At 38.3% G+C, this 20,738-nt stretch overlaps 1 protein-coding gene across 4 annotated transcripts in view; it reads right to left on the bottom strand.

Annotated features, from left to right (window-relative positions):
* Positions 1 to 20,738, bottom strand: part of stpg2 (sperm-tail PG-rich repeat containing 2) — a 59,834-nt gene that overhangs the window by 31,500 nt on the left and 7,596 nt on the right. For 3 of the 4 annotated variants that reach the window (XM_086314505.1, XM_086314501.1, XM_086314502.1), the window contains 5 exons: positions 20,546 to 20,657; positions 15,277 to 15,396; positions 7,991 to 8,150; positions 6,389 to 6,552; positions 6,076 to 6,168 (listed from right to left, as the gene is read on the bottom strand). In XM_086314505.1, the coding sequence (XP_086170631.1) occupies positions 6,076 to 6,168; positions 6,389 to 6,552; positions 7,991 to 8,150; positions 15,277 to 15,396; positions 20,546 to 20,657 (649 nt within the window). The remainder of the gene's footprint in view (positions 1 to 6,075; positions 6,169 to 6,388; positions 6,553 to 7,990; positions 8,151 to 15,276; positions 15,397 to 20,545; positions 20,658 to 20,738) is intronic. The other variant, XM_086314503.1, reaches the window with a different exon arrangement.

Here is a 20,738-nt window from a genome sequence, read left to right as displayed (position 1 = left end):
TCTTTAGAAAACTAATTTGAAATTCACTGAGAGGAAACTTAATAATAGACTCCTCTCAAATAATGTGGAACTCGCCAGTAAACAAAAAAACCTCTTTAAAATAAATGATCAGAAAAATAAAAGTCACCCAGTAATAGCAAAGACAAGTTAGATAACAGGTCTCCTGGATGTGTGTTTAACGCACTGCACAAAAGCAGCTTCTATCATTTCAACTGACATGGTGTATCTTTTATATTTCTGATTTCAAAAGCCATGAAATGTGAATAAATTCTCCAGCAAAATGTTGACCTTTAATACTAATTGAAGCTTTTAAGTCAAAGTACAGAAGACATAAACTCCCACACATAAAAGAGATAATAAAGACACACTTTTTGCCTTTATTCTTTTTTCCTGCTTTTTTGCCTTCTCATGTTCGTGATTGCTTTCTGATTAGACTCTTTTAATATCCATCCCAGTGGGGGACCGTTACCAGGGATACAGCCTTGGCTGAAGCACAGCATGTGGCTAACTGTTACAGCTAAGATGTCCCCAGGTGATTTTTCATTAAATGGTCATAAAGGGGGCTCTGTGTGCAGCAACTACACTTAGCCTCAGATCGTCCCCACCACGGACAATTTGAAGGTGCTATTCCCCTATAAACAAAACCACAGACAGGTGTAAGCGAGGAAAACAGGGTGGCGATATTGTAAATGAAAGCTGTTTTTTTCTGCTATTTTGAGAATGATGTTTTGATTTTTTGTTTGTGTTTTTCCCCTAGCCCAATTTGGAATGTACAAAATCCTCTGTGCTGCAGTCCTCGTCTCTGTTAATGCTGTTTGCCTGAGGAGAGATGCAGACGGGCATGTGCTACCTCTGAGACATGTGCCACCAGCTGCTTCTTTTCACCTCGACTTCAACAGCCTCCCACCTGCAAACATGACCAATTATGTTTGCGTGAACACACAACCAAGCTGGAGGTACTGCGACTGGGAACTGAACCAAGTTAAAGCCGTTGTTAAATATTTAATCAGCTCATGTCTCCAGCATGTAATGAAAGCCTCCTGCTGATCATTTCAACTTGCAGACATCCAATCCTGATCAAAAACTATTAGCACATGACAATGTCAAAATCTGAACATTATGCAGATTCTGTGTAGTATGCTGTCAAGTTTTCTACTGCATTGGAATTTAGCAAACTAAGGATTCTAAGTGAGTCAGATCATCCATCAGCACAATATACTGCAGCTTGACAGAAAACTCAACTGAGCCATTGTCATGAAAAATAGCAAACGCTGCAGACAGATATATGAGGTAGAGACTAATAAAGAGGTGATCAGCACCACAATTCTTGATGGATCGCTCGCAGTTTTCTAATTAGTCCCAACACTCTCACTTGAGCTCATTTGTGATATGCAATAAAATCTGACAGATCTGCATTATCTGAATGCATAAACAATGTAAAAATGTATAAATATATACAGCGTGCTTACTGCATTTTTTGCCAAACTGCCATAAAAAAATACAATGAGAATAAAAGCTTTAACAAATGCCCTGTTTTGCCTGATGGCATTTTAGTGGCAGGCACACAGTACAACTCATGAGGCCAGCAAAAATAATGTTTTGCACTACGCAGATAGTTTTATGACATTATTTTTCTGCTGTGCAGCTCATAGCACCATGAAACACAATTAAGTTAACATCTTTTGCCCAAATGACAATGATCTCTGATCTCACTACATGGCAGAGCAAGAGAATTTTTTCACTGGAGATTGCCGATGTGTGATATTAGTATGCTAAGTCGCAAATGGAGACGCATTTGATAATATTTTCATTTCTCGCACATGTCAATTTCTAAAGTTGAGCTACTTATGCAATATCGCGGTTCCTAAGCCCTGCTCCTTTGTCCCCAGAGTCCTGCTGGTTTAATGTCCTAACAGGTAGTTAATGGCATCCAGCTGGTGTCCACGGTGTAAATCCCTCTCTGAACATACAGCAAGAACAAAACCCATTAAGGTTATGTGTCACGACCAGTGACTGTAAAGCATTTTTGGTTTGTGCAGAGGGGATGGAAAACCACTGGGACTTCAACGTCATCTAACTTGGGAAATACCATTATCATTATTTTTTAATATTTAACTTCAAAGGGACTTAAACTGTCTGAGTTTCCTATCGTTTTAACTATTGATATAGTATAGTAACCAAATGGGATATAATAAATAAACACCACAATAATGCAGCACATTAAAACTGACAACAAAAAGTAGGAATTTCATTTGTCACCTATATACACACACAAACATAGAAAATGAATATGTATATAGGCAGAAAGCTTTTAATCAGCTTCTTTGATGTACATACAGTAAGTGCACAGCCATGATTTCGAATATGAAAAATCTGCGACAGCAGAGTGTGAAGTCAGATTGAACCGAAATATTACAAAGCAGCATCTTGAAGTCTAAATAAGTTCATTCTCACTCCTGAAAAACACTGAAAAATTCAGGCACATTCACACTGTGAGGAAAAGCTGCGCACTCTGCCAGTCAGTCTGTCACATCACTGTGCCACCACTCGCTGTCGCGCACACACACACAATAGAAAAAAGTCATAAAGGAGCATGCAGTTAAAATAAGAAAGAATTGTTGAGTGCCTGCATGTACACACGTACCCATATTGTGTAGTTTGTTGAGTGTCTATAAATAATAACACTGCTGATATCGCACCAATTTAATTAGAGTTGCTGAGAAGTGCAAACAAGTGGACATGTCAAGGCATGTTCAAGATTACTTGCCAGAAATAGATTTTTTCTTTGAAACATCCTGTGAGAGTGATATGCAGAGAGAGATGCACATGAATCTCACAAGATCAATTGAATCCAGTGATGCTAGAGTTACAGTATGTACCTACAGATCTTTGCCCACGATGCCAAGTGCAAAATTACCCTTTAAACATTGTCTTTGTAGAGAGCACCAGTTTGCAGTGTTAAAATCAGCTCTGGGGACCTTTGCCTCAAGATGAAGATAACGCTTCTACCCTTCAGAGTTAATCAGAGTAAACAGCAGCTGGTACCCAGAAGGGTACTTGAAAGTACAAATTCTGCATCTTTAATATTCACTGTAGCTCAGGCAGAAATTCACATGTTCACAATTTTTCAGTGCTCGAGTTAGTAAAATTCAATCCCTCACATCCAGCAATTTCACATTTGCATTATTTATATGCAAGTAAATATTGGCATGTCTCATACAGGGCAAAGAAATACTGCTTCACATTCGAAACAGTTACTTTTTGCCAGTTGTCTGTTTGTTTAGATGAAAATCTGCAAAGACGTGGGATTTATTATAATTTTTTATCAAATGTAATATTAGATTTAAGCATGAAATATACCACCCAGGAATAAATAAGTCCTTCAATTTACAGTGTGTGTGCAGTTTCCTTTGGCTGTGTAGTTATCATCTTGTGTTGAGCAGTAAATTGATTCACTCTTGCAGGACTTCACATCTGTGAATATTTACACACTGAGGACCCAGTATGAAAAAAGTCCTGATCTCTCAACTTTAAAAACAAAAGAATATAAACCAACATTTTGACACTGAAAAATTAAAGATATTAAAGATTAAATCATGATGCCACCCTGTTACACGGACCTAGAACCCGGCCAGCGACCTCTCATACCCATCAGTTACCAGGGAAAAATGTATATATTTGCCAACTGGTTGGTGAATATACATTGCTGGGGTTTGATGACAGTACCTTTATGCACACTACCTGTGCATAAAGGTCAGTCCATGGCCCCCTCCAAACCAGAGAACAACTAGAGAAAAATGCTCAAAATGAGATACACAAACCTACATCAAAACCTTCCTTGTGATTGTTTTGGAGTCTGGAAGGTTCCCATGGTTACCTGCAATGCTTCTGTGCATGGAGGATCTCAACTTGTCTGCAAATGCTCATGAACTACTCAGTGAGCAGCAGTAAAACTCTGAAAAGTGTAACGCAACTTTCACTTTGAAGACAAAGCCAAAATCTGTTTCCAATTTGGACCACACTTTTTCAAGTTGCCCTACCAGCACCTTCCAATAACAAGTAGGTTTTCTGATCGCATACTGCTCTGTAGGGCTGCCACAAACGATTATTTTGATAGTCGACTAGTCACCGATTATTTATGCGATTAGTCGACTAATCAGATCATCATCCACTGGACGTAAAACTACAGCTTATTGCACCAGCAGCATCTGCTCTTATATAACTATCATTAGCTTACAGCTTTAAGCTTTTAAGGTGCTCACTAAACATAAAGACAAGATGATAGTTTATTCAATTTTAATGAAATTTGCAGATTGTTTCGGTGAAGTTTAATAAACTCCTTGCTATCTAAAATATAACAGGACAACGGAGTATATTCTCCAGCATCTCACACTTCTGATAATCAGCTGTCTGCTTGACGTTTATTCAGCTGTGTAAAAACTATAACTTTAATCTCAGACAAACCGATTTACTCAGGAACAAATAAAATACTAAAAAAAAAGAAAAAAGAAAAAGCCAAACAACAACATTTTTAATTTATCTAAGTGACTCATATATATTTAACCTGAGTAGCGAAAGACAGCGGTGGGTTTGAAAACAATTTGCCGGGAGTCCGGTGTTCTCACCGCGCTAGTGACCTAGCCCCCGGCTAGCTATCGAGCTAGTGGGTAACAGATGTCTCCGAAAACGTCGGAGCGCTTTTGAAAATATGTGGTGTCCTGATAAACTGAGCCGATATTTGAGGTTTACACAGCTACATTCTCGGCTGAAAATATGTTAAACGTTTATTTTGTGACCCAGAAAGAATAATAAGAGTAATATTAAAACTAACTAGCTGCCGCCATTGTTGGAAACTGAGCTGGGCCGCGCTATGAATTCTGGGACACAGCTGCTTCTTCTTCTTCTTCTTCTTCTTCGGGGTTTAACGGCAGCTGGCATCCTTGTACATGCAGTGCTGCCATCTTCTGTTTCAGTCCGTTATTACACTCTTAAATCCTGCTACTTATTCCTGCGTCTTTTGGGATCTTACAAAGCTTCAAACGACGCGTCGACTATTAAATCAGTCGTCGACGATTTTGATAGTCGACGTAATCGTGACTAGTCGACAAATCGTGGCAGCCCTACTGCTCTGTCGCTGGTGGTTTGTTGCTAGCCTAGATTCCAGCCTCCAGTTACCTAGGTAACTCTAATGTATGTTAGGGTATATCACTTAACAGTGTCCTGCGTTTTATTCATAGTTGCTCTAATCGCTTGCCTTAAAGCTGAGAAAGGTTTAACTCGGGACCCGCAGAGTAAGAAAGCAAAAGTTAACATAAACACCAAAATTTCTGGGGTTGAGATGAATTATTAAACACTTTAAGATAACCAGTTGCTGTAGAAATCTTTAAATTCAAGAATAATATCCTTATAATGGCATCTAGAAAAACAACAGTTTGAAGACAATAACATCAAAGTATTTAATATTGAATCATACAATTAAGCCTAAAAACATAGCTTCCTCTTGTTCTAATTTTGAGTCACACACAAAACTGTTTGATCATAAATAAAATAAATAACTGCTTTGAAAAATAATCAAAGTAACACTGAGAAGTGGAAAGAGTTTGGTATGTAAATATATGACAGATTTTGTATTAAGCAAAGTGGAAGAGAACAAAAGGAGGATGTTCACAGGAAAAGTGACATCACAGAGGAGAGGAGCAAGAAAATAATTATCACAGATGTGACCTGTTTTCTTCAGCTTAAATGAGCATTAGGAGGAAAAAGGAAAAGAAAAGAAGACAATCTGAGAAAATGGACTGCTGTGATGGCCCATTTATGGAACTAAAACCTTGGCACGCTCTACTGTTTTACTTCATTTCGGCTCTTCTGTTAAGTAGGTTTGAGAAGATTTGCAACATAAACTTGATCTCTGGATGGAAAATTGTCCAACAACAACAACTGTGGGAGAATCAGAATCAGAATACTTTATTGATCCCTGGGGGAAATTTTTTTTTTTTTTTTTTTGTTACAGTGCTCCATTTTAAACGAGAAACTGGGAGACAAACTCAGAGAAAGAGGAGAGAAAAAGAAACTTACTTTAGCCAGCAGTGGTGAAGCCAGACGCTCTGTGACCGATTTAAAAGCCGCTGTGTGCTGCTGTTTGTAGCTCTCCTCTGTCTTCTTTTCCTTCTATATGCAAAACATATGACAATGACATTAATGTGCCCATACACGTGACAATATGAACATGCAACGTACATGCAAGACTCTAATCAAGCTTAAACTTTTTAGGAGATTTTTTTAAATCAAAAAATATTGACAAACATATTGACGAATCTGGGACTAATCTCTAAATGATGTGATGAATAACACTGTGAAAACTTCATGACTTACTACTAATCTGTCCTACCTCATACTGTGCTGGACTCGGGGTCTCGACAGATTCCTTTTTGTAGAAAAGGGAGCTGCGTTGAGAAGAAGAGCCAAAGCCTCCCGTCTTGGTTTGAGAAAAAAACGCCTTTTTAAAACTTTCCCGGGCTAAGCCATGCTCAAAGACATTGTAGGAACCTGGACCTGGACAGACAGAGGTGTTCACTGTGCATTTTTACACACCTGACCTTAAATAAAGCAGTCCAGGACTACATCGTAATTGGTTGTTGTTCTACTTTCCCTCAAAACCAGCACTTGTTAGTTTTATCTGAAACAACTACGATGATGCAAATCTTGCCATTCAGGCACAGCTATTAGACACATGTTGCAGAGGTGTAACTTTGGCTTAGTGGCACATTTGGCAGGGTGTGTAGCATTCATGTTGTGCTGACTGGGAAGTGACATCTGTGCTACACCTGTGCTACAATAACTTTCATATGGAGGCATTTTACTGCTTTTCTAACATCTGTCTCCTCTGCAATATGTTGTGTTTACAGATGTACTTCAAAAAAAAAAACTGAAGAACGAACAAATGGTCCTTTGCACTTTAACCTAAGAAAATACATATTTGTTATGCAGAATTTGTTAACAGACACACATGACAAAATGCAGCAATATTCAAATATTCAAGGTAGCACAAGTGAAAAACATTAGCATTTTCTCCATTTTTCTCAAGCTAAAATAAAACTAAGACTTTGCCAAAAACTTTTAAAAAAGCAATAAAATATAACTAAACTATCTGTATAAAGTGAATCATCAGAACCATAAAAAAATTAAGGCAGCTTCTTAAAATCAATCATGTGATGCATCACATCTGTCAGTTCTGCTCCACAGACTGCAGAGAGATGTTTGGAAAAGAAAGTACAGAAATAGATTTAATGTTGGTGTGCTCGTAAAGTCTAAGGGTTGTTTTTACATAAATGACTGCTGTTCAAAGTAATATAGGTAGCAATGCCGAAATAGACGAGGCACTAGTTTTATTATTCCTTGTGTTGTATTTCAAAGGCTTAATGCAAGCAGACATCAGAAATTAATCATACCTCTATAAATAAGGGTTCACTCATGGGACAACACAGCGTGCTCTCTCTCTCTCACACACACACACACACACACACACACACACACACACACACACACACACACACACACACACACACAAGTCACGTCACTTTCATTTCTTTTCAAAATGTTAACACAAGCTGCAAAGTAGTACTTATTCTTAATTATTACTTGTTAAATTGAGTATAATGGCCATGTCAGGTTAAACTCTGATCTTTCAGAGAACATGGCTTGTTTAAAAAAGCATCAAAGGCTAATAAATACTGTCCTCTAACATTAAAAGGCAGCAATCAAGTGCAAGTCATGTTTGACATGGTATGAATATTAACTGAAAAGCCTCAGCTATTAACTAAGAGAAAGATCTATGTTTCAAAATCTGTGCAAAGCAAGAAACCCACAGTTTGGAGCAACAATTGATTACTAGATATCTGCTAAACTACATTCTACCGGTCAGAGGAAAATCACTGCCTGTGCATTCAAGTACACACAGACATACGCACACACAACAAAAACACATATTGACCTGGTGTGGTGCCTTTTCTGTGGTTAGAAGAGAAGCGAGGTGCAGTGACACCAAATGGACTTTTCTTTATTCCTGAGGTCCTCTTCAGCAGCTCCAGGGCACAGCGCGGGTCATTATATGTACCAACAGGGGGCGACACTTCATTCACAGGGCCAAACCTCTAATGGAAAGAGAATAAAGAGAATGACACAGATAAACGCGTGAAGGAAGAAACACAAAGTGAGGCGTCTTAAGTCAAGTATCCAGCACACACTGAAATTTCACAATTGAATGTTTAATAGCCCTCTTCTATCGATCAAATAGAGACCAACACAGTTTCATCTCCTCGGTGTCCATCTGGAACACGGTAACAAATCCAGCTGCAAATATCCACAGACTCCGCTTCAATCAGTCAAAGCTTTACTTTACCAGAGTCAGCTGGGCCCTCATCTCTGTCCAGGTCATTTGGGATGAAAAGCAGTGGTGGAGGAAGTTCCCATGGTGATATGGGTTTGTTTTTATATCAACAGTCTTTGTTCCTAATAAAGACGTTTTTTGGCAGAAGTATGAGCAAACATGCACAGCTGAAAAAAATCAAGAGAGTTGGGGAAATTGTGTAATGATTGAACTGGGGTTAACATACAGTAGATATTTTGTTGGAGCACAGCAGGGCTTTGAGATGCTAATCTGCAAGCACTAGTTTGATTGGTTTAAACGACTACTGTATCACATTTGATAAACCTAAGTCATCAGCGTGATTAAGTTTCTCCCCTTAAAACCTAAATAAACTGAACAATACATTTTTAAAAATTCCAGATGTAGCAAATACTGTAAGATACAAATTAAAACTCATATATACAAATTAATATTTAATAATTATATTTTAATTCGTCAGAAGATTCAATAAACACTTCATTTAAAAAATAAATTTCTGGCAATTATTTAATAGTTCAGGCTTTAAAGGGTTAACATAAAAAACACAGGTGGGGCAGATGGCATATCAATAGCATAAGCAGGGTAATAAATGAAAGTAAAGTTATTGCATTTCATCATGAGAAGGACACAAATTTCATGACAATTCATTCAAATACTCATTGAGATATTTCAATCAGTAACAAAGTCAGACAACAACACAAATCACTATCCATAAAGCCATAGTTCTTTCCTGCCTTTTTGCCTCAAATCTCAAATCCCAATTACATGTGGAAAAGCTCTTCTGACAAAACTAAAAAACACTAAAGGCAAAATAGAAAGAGCAAAAGTGATAATGAAATCAATGACACAAAAAATGAGAGCAGAATGCATACAGAGAGAACTAAGTGGCAGGATAGAAAATGAGATGGAGAAACAGCATCTTCAATGCAAAGATAATGATTCACACAATCAGGTATGTAATGTTCTTTGAACATTTTGCTGATGGCAGCCTCACTTCCAGGGTGTTTCTCTAATAGTCTATTATAACAACACAGGAAACCAAAGAACCAAAACAGATAAGTTGCCTTTTTAGTCAAGATTACTGAAGGTGAACTATGCTTCAGTTTAACTCACAACGGAACCATTCAGCAGAGGAATACAAATCACCTGATACCTTCAAATGGCAGCGAGGCTATATTAACAATGCCTACCCCCACACAAACCACAGCCAATTCCTCAAATGACTGATGTTCAACTACAGAATGGTCTTAAATATAATGTATTTGGAGGCATGCCAATTATTGATTTACAGTTTGCATTTAAACAAGATGCAGCCTATGGAAAATTAGTTGTGGGGTAATGAATTGTGTTAGTAATGCACAGCTGAATTATTGAGCTTTTTTTTTAAGGTAAAAAAACGTGAAGGGAAAATAAAGGAAGAAAATATGTTTAGATGGAAGAAAAAAACTGAGCGAAAGTTGAAAATGACACAGTGGGGAAGTTTTTTGGGTTCGAGATTGAAAAGAGAAGAACAAGAATGACAAGAAGAGCTGTCCCAGGGCCAAACCACACTATTTTTTCAAACGCAGTTATAGAGCGGGGGTTTGTGACCATCTGTCAATCTGATTCTGGCTTACTGGCTCTGAGTAAAGTCCTGTTAACAGGCACATTTTCCCTCTTTAACTGACATGCTGAGCTTTGTTACCACTTCACATGGATGCTGGATTTTTTTTCTGCTTCCTGTTGTTCCATTTTTAAGCACATATGATGAAAAATGCCAGAGCAACTCTTTTGAAATTCAAACTCAAAGCCAAAATGTTCATTGGCACTGTTGAATATTTCAGTGACAGAATGTTATAATGACTGTTAAAGTGAAAAATGAAGACACGGAGAGAAGTGAGACTATAGCCCAAGTACAAGAGCTCTCACTGGTGCCATTTGGCAACAAACAGCTATAAGTTACACTGTTGATGTCAGTTTATACTAAGCAGAAAGAAGGTGGACTACAAGAAGTGAATCCTATGGTGGCACAAAAAGGCCAAGATGTATAACCTTAGCCAAAATGTCTACGCATACACAGGGTGGGTGACGTGAGTGTTTTTTACATGGTGTGTTAGTCCACTGAGCATTCAATGTCAGGTCTGAAGAACGTAACGTGTATGTGGGTTTGTGTAGGTCGGAAGAAAAAGGACAAAAACTAGGAGAACAACTAAAATTTCTGATAAATTCTGAGATTATTTTGAGTCTGAGCTGTTTCACAAATTCAGAATAGAAAGACTCAGCACACATGCTGCCAGTGTGTAAATTGCTAATAGGCTAGAGCTTGACTCAGCACTCAGCAGAGACAGTCAAATTTACATGAATAAAGTGAGATAATGAGTTCTTTGAACAGAAATAATTGTATAGCATTAAAGACATTCTTTCTTGAGTTTAACCCCCTAGGACCTGGCGTCCACATATGTGGACATCACATTTTGGGTTATTTAGACCAAAATACTCAATTTTAATCTACAAGGGCCTGATATCCACTTATGAGGACATTATACTGCTACTGTTGTATCGAAATTTTAAATGAATGTCCTTATATGTGGCTCTCATTTTTCTTAGAAACAAAAATTAGGTTAAAAAAAAATATCTGGTAATTCTTTGTTTTTACATTGATCAGGTCCCAATCAGCCCAAAAAGTGAAATTAAAAATGCATGCCGTGGAAAAGTTCAGGTCTTAGGAGGTTAAAGAACAAGAATTGGGTGATGCTGTATTTTACCTTGACAAGCCCGAGGCTTATTAACTTCTCTTTGTGAGCATGATTGACTACAAATGGTAGTTTGTCTTTGACAGCATAAAAAGGATTTGTTCTACAGCACTCTTGGACTGACCAATACTCAGTGCAATGGAAAAGTTAATGGAAATCAGTGAAGATCTAAGAAGCAGACTGTAGATTTAACTACGATCATTAGTCCTAACAACTATATGTAAGTAGAAGTTGTTCGAATGTGTCACCATTTTGTAGTGGTGACACACCTTGGGTCTGGAAGAAGACCCAAGGTGTGTCACCCACAGACAAAAAGAAATTGGTGCAGATTTCAGAAACCAATAAGGCTCAAGTTGGTCATTAACTGGTCATTAACAGTGTCACTGTTCACAGTGAAGTGAGTTTTTGATTGCCGTGGACCAAGATGGTGCCAACAAAGAAAGAAAGAAAATCAAAACCTCAGCTGAAAGCTGCAACTGCACACGTGGACGAGCCAAATGGAGGAAGGTTTTATCGTCAGACGAGACAGATTGAGCTATTTGGCCTCACTGACAAGAGTAATGTTTGATGGGGTCTTTCAATCCTAAGAATACTGTACCAAGAAGAGAGGTCAAATATCCAGCCAGAGTAAGATAAATAAAGATGTATACTGTACAATTACACAGGAAAAACAACAGTTCAAAAGAAATCATTAAAAGGCAGAAATTACCATGATATACATGCCCATGATGAGTGTATGTAAATTTCTGACCACAACTTTAAATACTATCAGTGTGCTGCACATTAAACTCAAGGCTTTGTTTCTAGGCCACATCAACACTAAGGGAGTAAGGAACATCACGGTTTGTACTAAATCACATCTAGATCACAAACAATAGCATCTGCTAGATAATGTTATCTTCATAGCTTAGCTACCATTTTCCATTTGTATTCAAATATCAGATGACAAACGCGATGTCTTCTTAAACACTCTATACTGACGCATACATGAAATTCATTTTTTATGTTCTCAGGTTGTCTCTGCACAGCATCAGCTGCAGAAACATTTCTAAGCTCCTTTTAGGATTTTGTGAGAGCTTCACGGCTCTATGCTTATTCAAGCATTATCATCTATAAATAAAAAATAAATAAAATCACGCAATCCACAGACCGTGATTTGTATTAAAATGTGTGGATTATATGAGGAGCGATCAAAAAGTTTTGTGGCTCAACCAATAAAAGGCACCTGATTTAAATTTAGCTGTTCTACCCTTCAAGGTTGTCACACATCTGAATTCACATGAATTCATGGAGCAAAGCCTCATAAATGTTGAAAAATGACAGGCAATCTCCTGTCTGCATTCCTGATCTCATGAGACACTTTAGGGCTTAAAGATTGTGAACTCCTTCGCTGAAGACTGCTGTTTGCTGTCTGTGTCATAACCACTGATTATACTTATCATAAACGTTGGATCACGGGAAGTCGTCCAGAGGTATGTATGCAGAGACCACCTTGAAGAGGATGGTGGATGAATTTAATTTACATATTTTCTTCATCTACCTTTTGGTTTGTTGTGTACAGAGTCCCAAAACTTTTCATTTTCACATCTTAGTGATTATTTACCATCAAATTCAAAAAATGAGGTTGTATTTTTATTTTTTTTTAATGAGGGTATGGGGAGAAGCAACCAAACAAAAACATGGGGACAAATACAGAAACGCATTAAGTATAGCACACAGAAAGGTCTTACAAGCGATCAGACAACGAGTAAATAAATAAAGGGACTGGACGACTGGAAAAGTGAGACCAAATAAAATCCATGTTTTCACAATGTGTCAGATTGGTGCTTTGATATTGGAAAATTGGGAAGTCAAAGGGAGGAGAGATGAGAACTGGAAGATTCCAACTGTTCCTCTTTTATCCTTGCCTCTCTTGCTTCTTTCACCCCTCCCTCCTTTCCTCGTTTCCTTTCCATCCCTCCACAGGATAACAGTGTCAGATGGAACCGGACTCACAGTGAGACGAAGATCTAAGAAAACTGTCGCTCTCAGTACTTCACTGAAGATGACTTGTGACACATGCACGCACACACACACACGCTTCTTGGTGGGTGTCAGTGACGACATCACAGGGTCGATGCACCAACACAGCATGTGGTCGAGGAAATTAGGTCATAGCAAACTGTGACACACACACACCCATGCATGCACACACATGCATAAAATACATCCAAGAATCTAGCATTGGCCGTTTTCACCAGTAAAACTTTTACGTTTTAGATCTAATAAAGGTAGTTTTTGGAATGTGTTTATGCATGTGTGTGTATATCCCAACTGTGCTTGCATATCAGCAGCAACTTGAATCTGAATCTGACTGCACCTAATATACACACAATCTGAATTCGTAATTATGTGTGAGAACATGCACTATCACGTGTGTCAGAGCGATAATGAAATCAGTCTGAGAATTTCACAGGACTAGATCTGTGGGCCAGTGCCACAGAAGAGGAGAAGACAGCTATTCTTGAAACGTGAAACTACACATTTTCACGTCCTTCATCTTCGCTCCTCTGAGCCTCTTAATAAACTCATCTTCACCCCTATCTGAAGAATCCCTCCCATCCCAGCACATCAATTAAACAAGCCAAGAAGGGCTCAGTGTTGTGGATCTGTAACTGATCTGAAAGTATTTCATATTAAAAAGCAATCTCCTTTGAGATATTGTACAGTAAATTGAATATATTTGATTCCTGTAGATTATGTCCAAGCCATCATATATTTCAGCCTGTCATCAGACTCAGAGCTATGAGACCACTGGTTTGAGAAAAGAAGAAACACTTTAGGACTGTACCTGGTGTAGTACTGTCTAGTGCTATATATAGCTTATAATGGGACTGACTACATGAAAAGAATTCAGATTAGGAGGGAGTTGTCTCAGACAGTGGATGAACTGAGAGGTTGTACTATGGCGCAGTATAAAATAGATAAAGATTTGGAGTCTAAGAATAAATTTATGGATTTGCAAAATGACCGTAACAGTTCCTCTTTGAAAATGATAAAATATAAAGGTGTGTCACCAACCCCTTTATTCATATTCTATCTTACAATCAATATCATGTCAACTAGACACTTGCTGCAGTTGCTAGGAGACAGCTAACTACTACATAAATACCTAACTGTAGTACAGTAGCTAATGGGGGTTATAACTCTGATACAAACAGAGGTTTAATTAATAGATGTTAATAATAATGATTTATTTTTACATAAAATTAAAAGTAGAGAAATTATAGAAGCATTCTTGCATTTAATCTAAATCTGTCAGATCGTGCAGACCAGAGGAGAGGACCCAAATGCAGTTGCATGGACACAGGAGCTAAGTGAAGGCAAGCCGTTTATTTAGGCTGATAGACAAAAACTAATACAAACGTGAGAAAACCAAACAAATTACTAAACTAGAAAGCTAAACTGGGAAATTAAACACTAGAAACCTGGAAGCCTTGGAACATAGAAACACATGAGAGGTAAACAGATGCTCTCACAAAGGACCAAGGAAAACAGAGTACACAATATACACAATGTGGGATGATCAGAGAAGTGGAAATACATGGGAACACAGCAGGAAGAAATTTGCACATAACGAGACAATGGAAGCAAAACTAAAAACCATGCACATCAGATGAGGGACTGACAAAATAAAACAGGAAGTAGCATGCACAGCAAGACTCAGACAAGGACACACATGCTTGACACTAGGACAGGGATAAACAAACACGAGAGAACACAACAGGCAGGAAGACAAGGACGAAACACAAGAAGAACATGGGAACAGGTAAGGGAGACAAAACCCCAAGACATAACTGGGATAAGATAGAGAGAGAGAGCAGGAGACACAGAGCATGAAAACAAACAGACATGGAACCATGGCAGACCTAACATGGAAGATCCTAAGGGCAGAACATAAAGGTGAGTGTAAGAAGACAGGAGGAGAACACTAAAGAAACACTAAGACAAGACTGAGGGATTACAAAGTTATTGCAATACTGCCCAGTAAGATACAAATAAATGAACTGACATAAAATCAATGCAACAGCAACACGAAAACCAATACATAAAACTGAAATATACCATATTATCCTGAAACCAACATAGGTTACCACAGACCTGTCTGGACTGTACCTCAGTTTTTGAGAGGAAGGTACAAGAGAATTTCGGCAGGCCGCCAGGCTCAACAGGTTTCTCAAACTGACTTCTGATGTGATACTGGCCTGGACCAGGAACTCCCTGTTGGGAAACAGAAAGTGAAATTTACAGTACATCAAAGGTGAAATTTATCGGGATACATTTAAATGATTTGCTAATATCACCTTTCGTGTAGCTGTGTCAATAAGAAAAACAGGAGAAAAGCTGAGGAAGTGAAAGAAACAGAGGATAGGATGCAAGGACAGAGTTTCTGAGATTGCGCTTTCCTGTATCTCTTATGAATGATGAGCACTCACTGGCAAGGAGATGAGGCTGAAATATTAAGAAGATCGAACGGAAAAAGAGCAGAGAAAAAAAATGCAGCTAATGATGAGTAACTTGTGAATACATACAGGAAAAAGCCCTTTTCTTTCTCTGCTCTCCAATTAAGTCATTTATGTAAAGAAACAGAGCAGAAAAAACAATCAGCATTAAGTGTGCACAGTGTTTGTGCTTTTGTGTGACCGAGCTGTAATAGTCATGTCATACGCCAACGTAAGAAGACTACGTAATTTTGAGGCAGCAATCATTGCATCTGGCAAAGCAGCAAACAGCACTCACAGAGAAGCTGACAGTGAGAGGCTAAGAAAACCTGGACACTTTCTTACAATCACACCTACGCACATTTCGACGCTGCCTGATACAGAGCTGGGCATTTTTCTGTCGGTTGGAAAACAACAAGGTTTCTCTACTGCAGGTGGTTTAACTAGTTCTGCAGTAAAACATCACAAAATTCTTTGGCCATTGTTAGCACTGTGAGGGGGAAGCTCAGTGAACCTCTGGACCTTCCCCATGCCATAGGACAGCTCAGAGTCTATTAATGAACAATGACTATATTGCCCTCTTATTTCCTTTCCTCTTAATCAAATTTGCCACGGTGTGCTTCACGTACAGTAAGACTGCCACCATTTTCTTAGGAAACCTGTTTTACTGATTTGCAGCACATACCTATAACATTTTTTCCACATTTAATAATGATAAGAAGATATGTGCCTGTTTTGTCATTCATAAGAATTTGGTTTGCAAAGACTTTCTGAAGAGATTTACAATGCTTTTATTTCATCATTGCATATGCAAATACATTTGCATATGTGCTCAAAAAGAGTCTTCAAAGCTGGCTGGTTAAAATCAAATCCAGTAAAATACATGTGTAACTTGAGAGAAAGGAACTCTGTGTAAAGGTTTCTGCATGCAAGTTATTGCCAAGTGTTCAAGAAAAACTGTATTCTACCTGAGCACTCAAAGCACTTTATATAACAGACCTCATTCTCCCATTCATACAAGCACTTCCCCCCCCCCCCCCCCCCCCCCTAAGCTTAAATGCTTTCTGTCTAACTTTCACACTCCGATGGATGCATCAGAGAGCAGCTCAAGGGTTGCCCAAAGATATCTGCCATGCTGTCTGGAGTAGCCAGGGATAAAACCATCAACCTTCCGATTAGTAGATGACCTGCTCTACAGCCACGCCAACTTTATACAACTTCTCTATTATTTTAGGGTCTTTGCCTTACAGTATAAAGTACTTTGAGGAGACCGTGGTTGTGATTTGGCTGTATTTACATAAAATTGAATTAAACAGAACTTTAAGCTTTTGTATAGTGTCTTTGTTGATACAGTTTTAAATCAAACCATACAGTATATAGACATTCTTAATTTTTTTTACAAAGATAACAATGCCTTTCTGTCCCAACACACATATTATAATTAAAACGCATTTAAATGAATATATTGCATGCCCAATAGGCTCAATTTACAGTTTTAGAGGTAGGTAATCCTGTAAGTTAAACTTCCTGCCAAGAATTCTTCCTTCTTCCCCCCTGGGAGCTGTGCTGCTTCCCTGTTTCTAAATATATCACATGCTGCAAACATAATATCACCACCCGTGATAACATTAACATGATATTCACAGCATTTTAAAGGTGAACTGACAGTGTAATTTGTATATCCAGGGTTATATCAGACACTGCACGGGTACAACTTTATCTGTTTTTCTTGTGTTTGCAGGGATGCACACTGTAATGGTATCTTAAAGTGGTTTGCTCAGATATTGCCCTAGCTATGTCAGAATGTCTATTTAATGGGTAAATCCTGCACACAGACTCTTAAAGTCTATAGGACACCAGCAGCCCCGAGCCATTAGAGGCAGACTGTCTGCTGATCTCCAGGAAGTAAAGGTGTTTGTCCTGAGTGTCCCCACTGTGGGAAATCACCCATCTGGTCAGTGTATGTATGTGTGGGAGTACATATGGGTTGACATGTGAGATACTAATGATGACGGATGGAGGTGCAACCAACATGGTTGGGGGTCCAAATACAACATATAGAACACACAAAAAATACACAGACAGTAAAGTCAGTGAGAAATTTCAGGTAAATTGAAGGTACGTGTTTAAACAAACTGTTTAACGGTTAAATATAGATAAAGAAAAGTGAAGAGAAGTAAAACAGCAATAAGAGGCTGTGAGAGACAAAAGGAAAACAAGTAATGGGAAAAGCATAAATGACAACAAAAAAAACCTAAACGGTGCATTTACCTTTTTTCATGAACTCCAGCCTTCACCTCGCCCTCTCTAACCCACCGATCGGTAAAATAAGGCATCACAGAGCATTACTCTGCCAGCACAGTCAAGTTCATATGCAGGTGAATAACTACCCTCTACTCATCCACTTCCAATATATTAGTCTGTAGTAAAAGCTTATGTTTTACTGCCCCCTATGAGATGAACTAGTGAACTGTCTTTCAGCTTAGAAAAATCCATTAGGAATCCAACATATTTACCCGGTTCTCCATGTAAAAATCACACGTTAGTTACCTGTTAATCAAAGGCCTGTTGTTGAAAGGTACTACCATATACATTGTATTTTAGTGTAATTAAATAATAACATGACATGCTCAAACAGAAGGTTAGAGGACTCATTAGGCGGGGTCAGAGGCAGTGCTCATTTTTCAATCATAATGTGATTATGATGGCTTTACATTAAATGGTACTTACAAAAGGACCATAACACAGAGATCATTTTTATAATTAAGTGTGATTAGATTTATTTGTGGTCAGCATGCAGCATTCTCAGGGAGAAAAAAAAACACAGTGTGACAGTGCTGTTAGTAAGTTTCCTGCCTCAGCTTGTAGCACAGCTCACTTTGTGTGCTCAAGCTTGTTTTTCCTCAGTCTTTTTAGTTCCAAGGTTGGTTAGTGCCTTAAAAATAGCAGGTTCTGCTGTCTTGTTATTTTTTCTGATTTTAGAGTAAGACTACTGAAACAAATATGAGAAAATATCATAAAATATATAAGTAACACAAATAAAATTAAGTCAGTGACTTCAATGTCTATTATTGAGCATAACTGAGCAAGATTATTTAATAATTGAATGGACACATTCAAGTCTTTGTTTTACAAAAGCATAATTCAACATTATTCTTGTGCTGTATTGTACTATGTTGGCTAATAATTCATACAGCAATAGCTCAAATAACTACAGTGCTGTGAAAAACCTACCTCGCCCCATGTGAAAAACTAACTACAAATGGAGAAAACTTTAAACCAAGGAGAACACCACTGCTGACCAAAAACAACACAAAGCTTCGTCTCACATTTGCCAAAAAACATCCTGATGATTGCAGAGACTATTGGGAAAATATTCTGTGGACTGATGAGACAAAAGCCAAACTCTCTGGAAGGTCTGAGTCCTGTTAAATCTGGTGTAAAACTAATGCAACATTTCACAAAAAGAACATCGTACCAACAGACAAACATGATGGTGGTTGCATCATGGTCTAGGACTGCTTTGCTGCTTCAGGACGACTTGCCATAGTTGATGGAGCTGTTCTGCTCTCTACAAGAAAATCCTGAAATCAAATGTCCAGTCATCAGTTTCTACCTTGAAGCTCAAGAGCACTTGAGATAGATAGATGCAGCTGGACAATAAACCAAAAAAAAAAAAAAGTCTGGACTTAAATTCAAATTTGAGATGATTTGGCATGACCTTAAACATGCCCTCCAAAAGTGATGAGAAATAAATCACTGTCAGTTGCTGCAAATGCTTGATTGCAGTTCTTGCTAGCAAAGGTGGCACAACCAGTTATTAGGTTTAGGGGCAATTACTTTTTCACACAGGGCCAGGTAACATGTAAGTGGAACTGGATGTGGAAGGGGAGAAATACTTGTTCATGATACTGCATAAGTTAGTTGCTGTCAGCTCTGTAGAGCATTTGTGTGTTAGTGTTTTGCCCACTGTTTTCACAAGCCACAGCTTTATTTTTCAGCTTTACTTTGATCAGTCATTTTGTGGCAGCAACAAGAAACTTCTCTTAGCCAAAATGATCCTATAAACTAACTGACAGATACATGTCCAAAAACTAAAAGACTGAGGGACCAGTTCGTGAACATAGTGGAGTAGTCATCAGCTAAAGAGTCAGTTTAGCTGATGTCTTTACAAAAAACCTGTAAAGACCAAAAACAAAGATGAAAGGAGAGTGAATATCGCACTGACGTTAACCAAGTAAATAGAGACGTGACTCAGTAAATGTTCTGTGTCTGCTTGATGTCTGCTACTGCGTTCACCACTAGGCTAACAGCGTGATAGCACTGGAAGGTGCTGGATTTTGCTGACATTTTAATTAGCACTTGTGACCAGAATGGCCACTCTTTAGGATAATCATTTGGGTTACTTAGAATGTGAATCTCCTGTCACTTAAAGTTGGCTCCAAAATCAAGTCAATCCCCAGATGCTCAGTTTAAAACTTTACTTGCTTGATGCAAAAAACTGTTTTGGATTCTATGGCTAATTTTTCTCTTTATTCCCACTTTCTTTTTTAATAACAAACAGGTTTAAACTGAACTAAGAAATAAAAGTAATCAAGATCATGTGCATCAGCACTCTATGTGACATATGGGTGCCAACCAGAGGGAGCTGTGTGTTTGCTAGGTGTCACCTCAGCTGATTCCAGTCATTGAACTAGACCTCTTGACTGTGTTGGCAGTGTTTGTGAGCATTTTAATGCATTTATTGGAAAAATTATATGGCTTGTATTTACTGTAGTGATCAATGCCACCTTGGCTGCATCAGCCGTTCCCATACAGATTGTGAGCTCAGAGTTTAACCTTGATTCATGCCCTCTAAAGCTTTTTTTTATCATTGATTTAAACCTTTATATATGGAATCAAAGGGATACAAAGTCATGCCAACCCACCTTCTTTTCTGCCTGCATGGACACAAGTTCATGGTAGCGAGGGATGGCAAGCTCAACTCTACCTCTCTGATCCTTTTGAAGGTTCACATTCTCGTACTGTGTTTCTGGGACTCTACAGGAAAAAGAGGCAATGACAATGTCTTTCAAAATAGAAAACATAGGCAAACAAGTATAATATATACAAAGGGGGAGG

Source organism: Aulonocara sp. 'chitande type north' Nkhata Bay, linkage group LG12, assembly GCF_057382095.1.
Source record: "Aulonocara sp. 'chitande type north' Nkhata Bay isolate Kocher_YH1m ecotype deep benthic linkage group LG12, A_spYH_male_GT1.1, whole genome shotgun sequence".
Taxonomy (NCBI): Eukaryota; Metazoa; Chordata; class Actinopteri; order Cichliformes; family Cichlidae; genus Aulonocara; species Aulonocara sp. 'chitande type north' Nkhata Bay.
The sequence above is the reverse complement of the archived record's forward strand: the minus strand, read 5'-3'. Positions and strand labels throughout refer to the sequence as shown.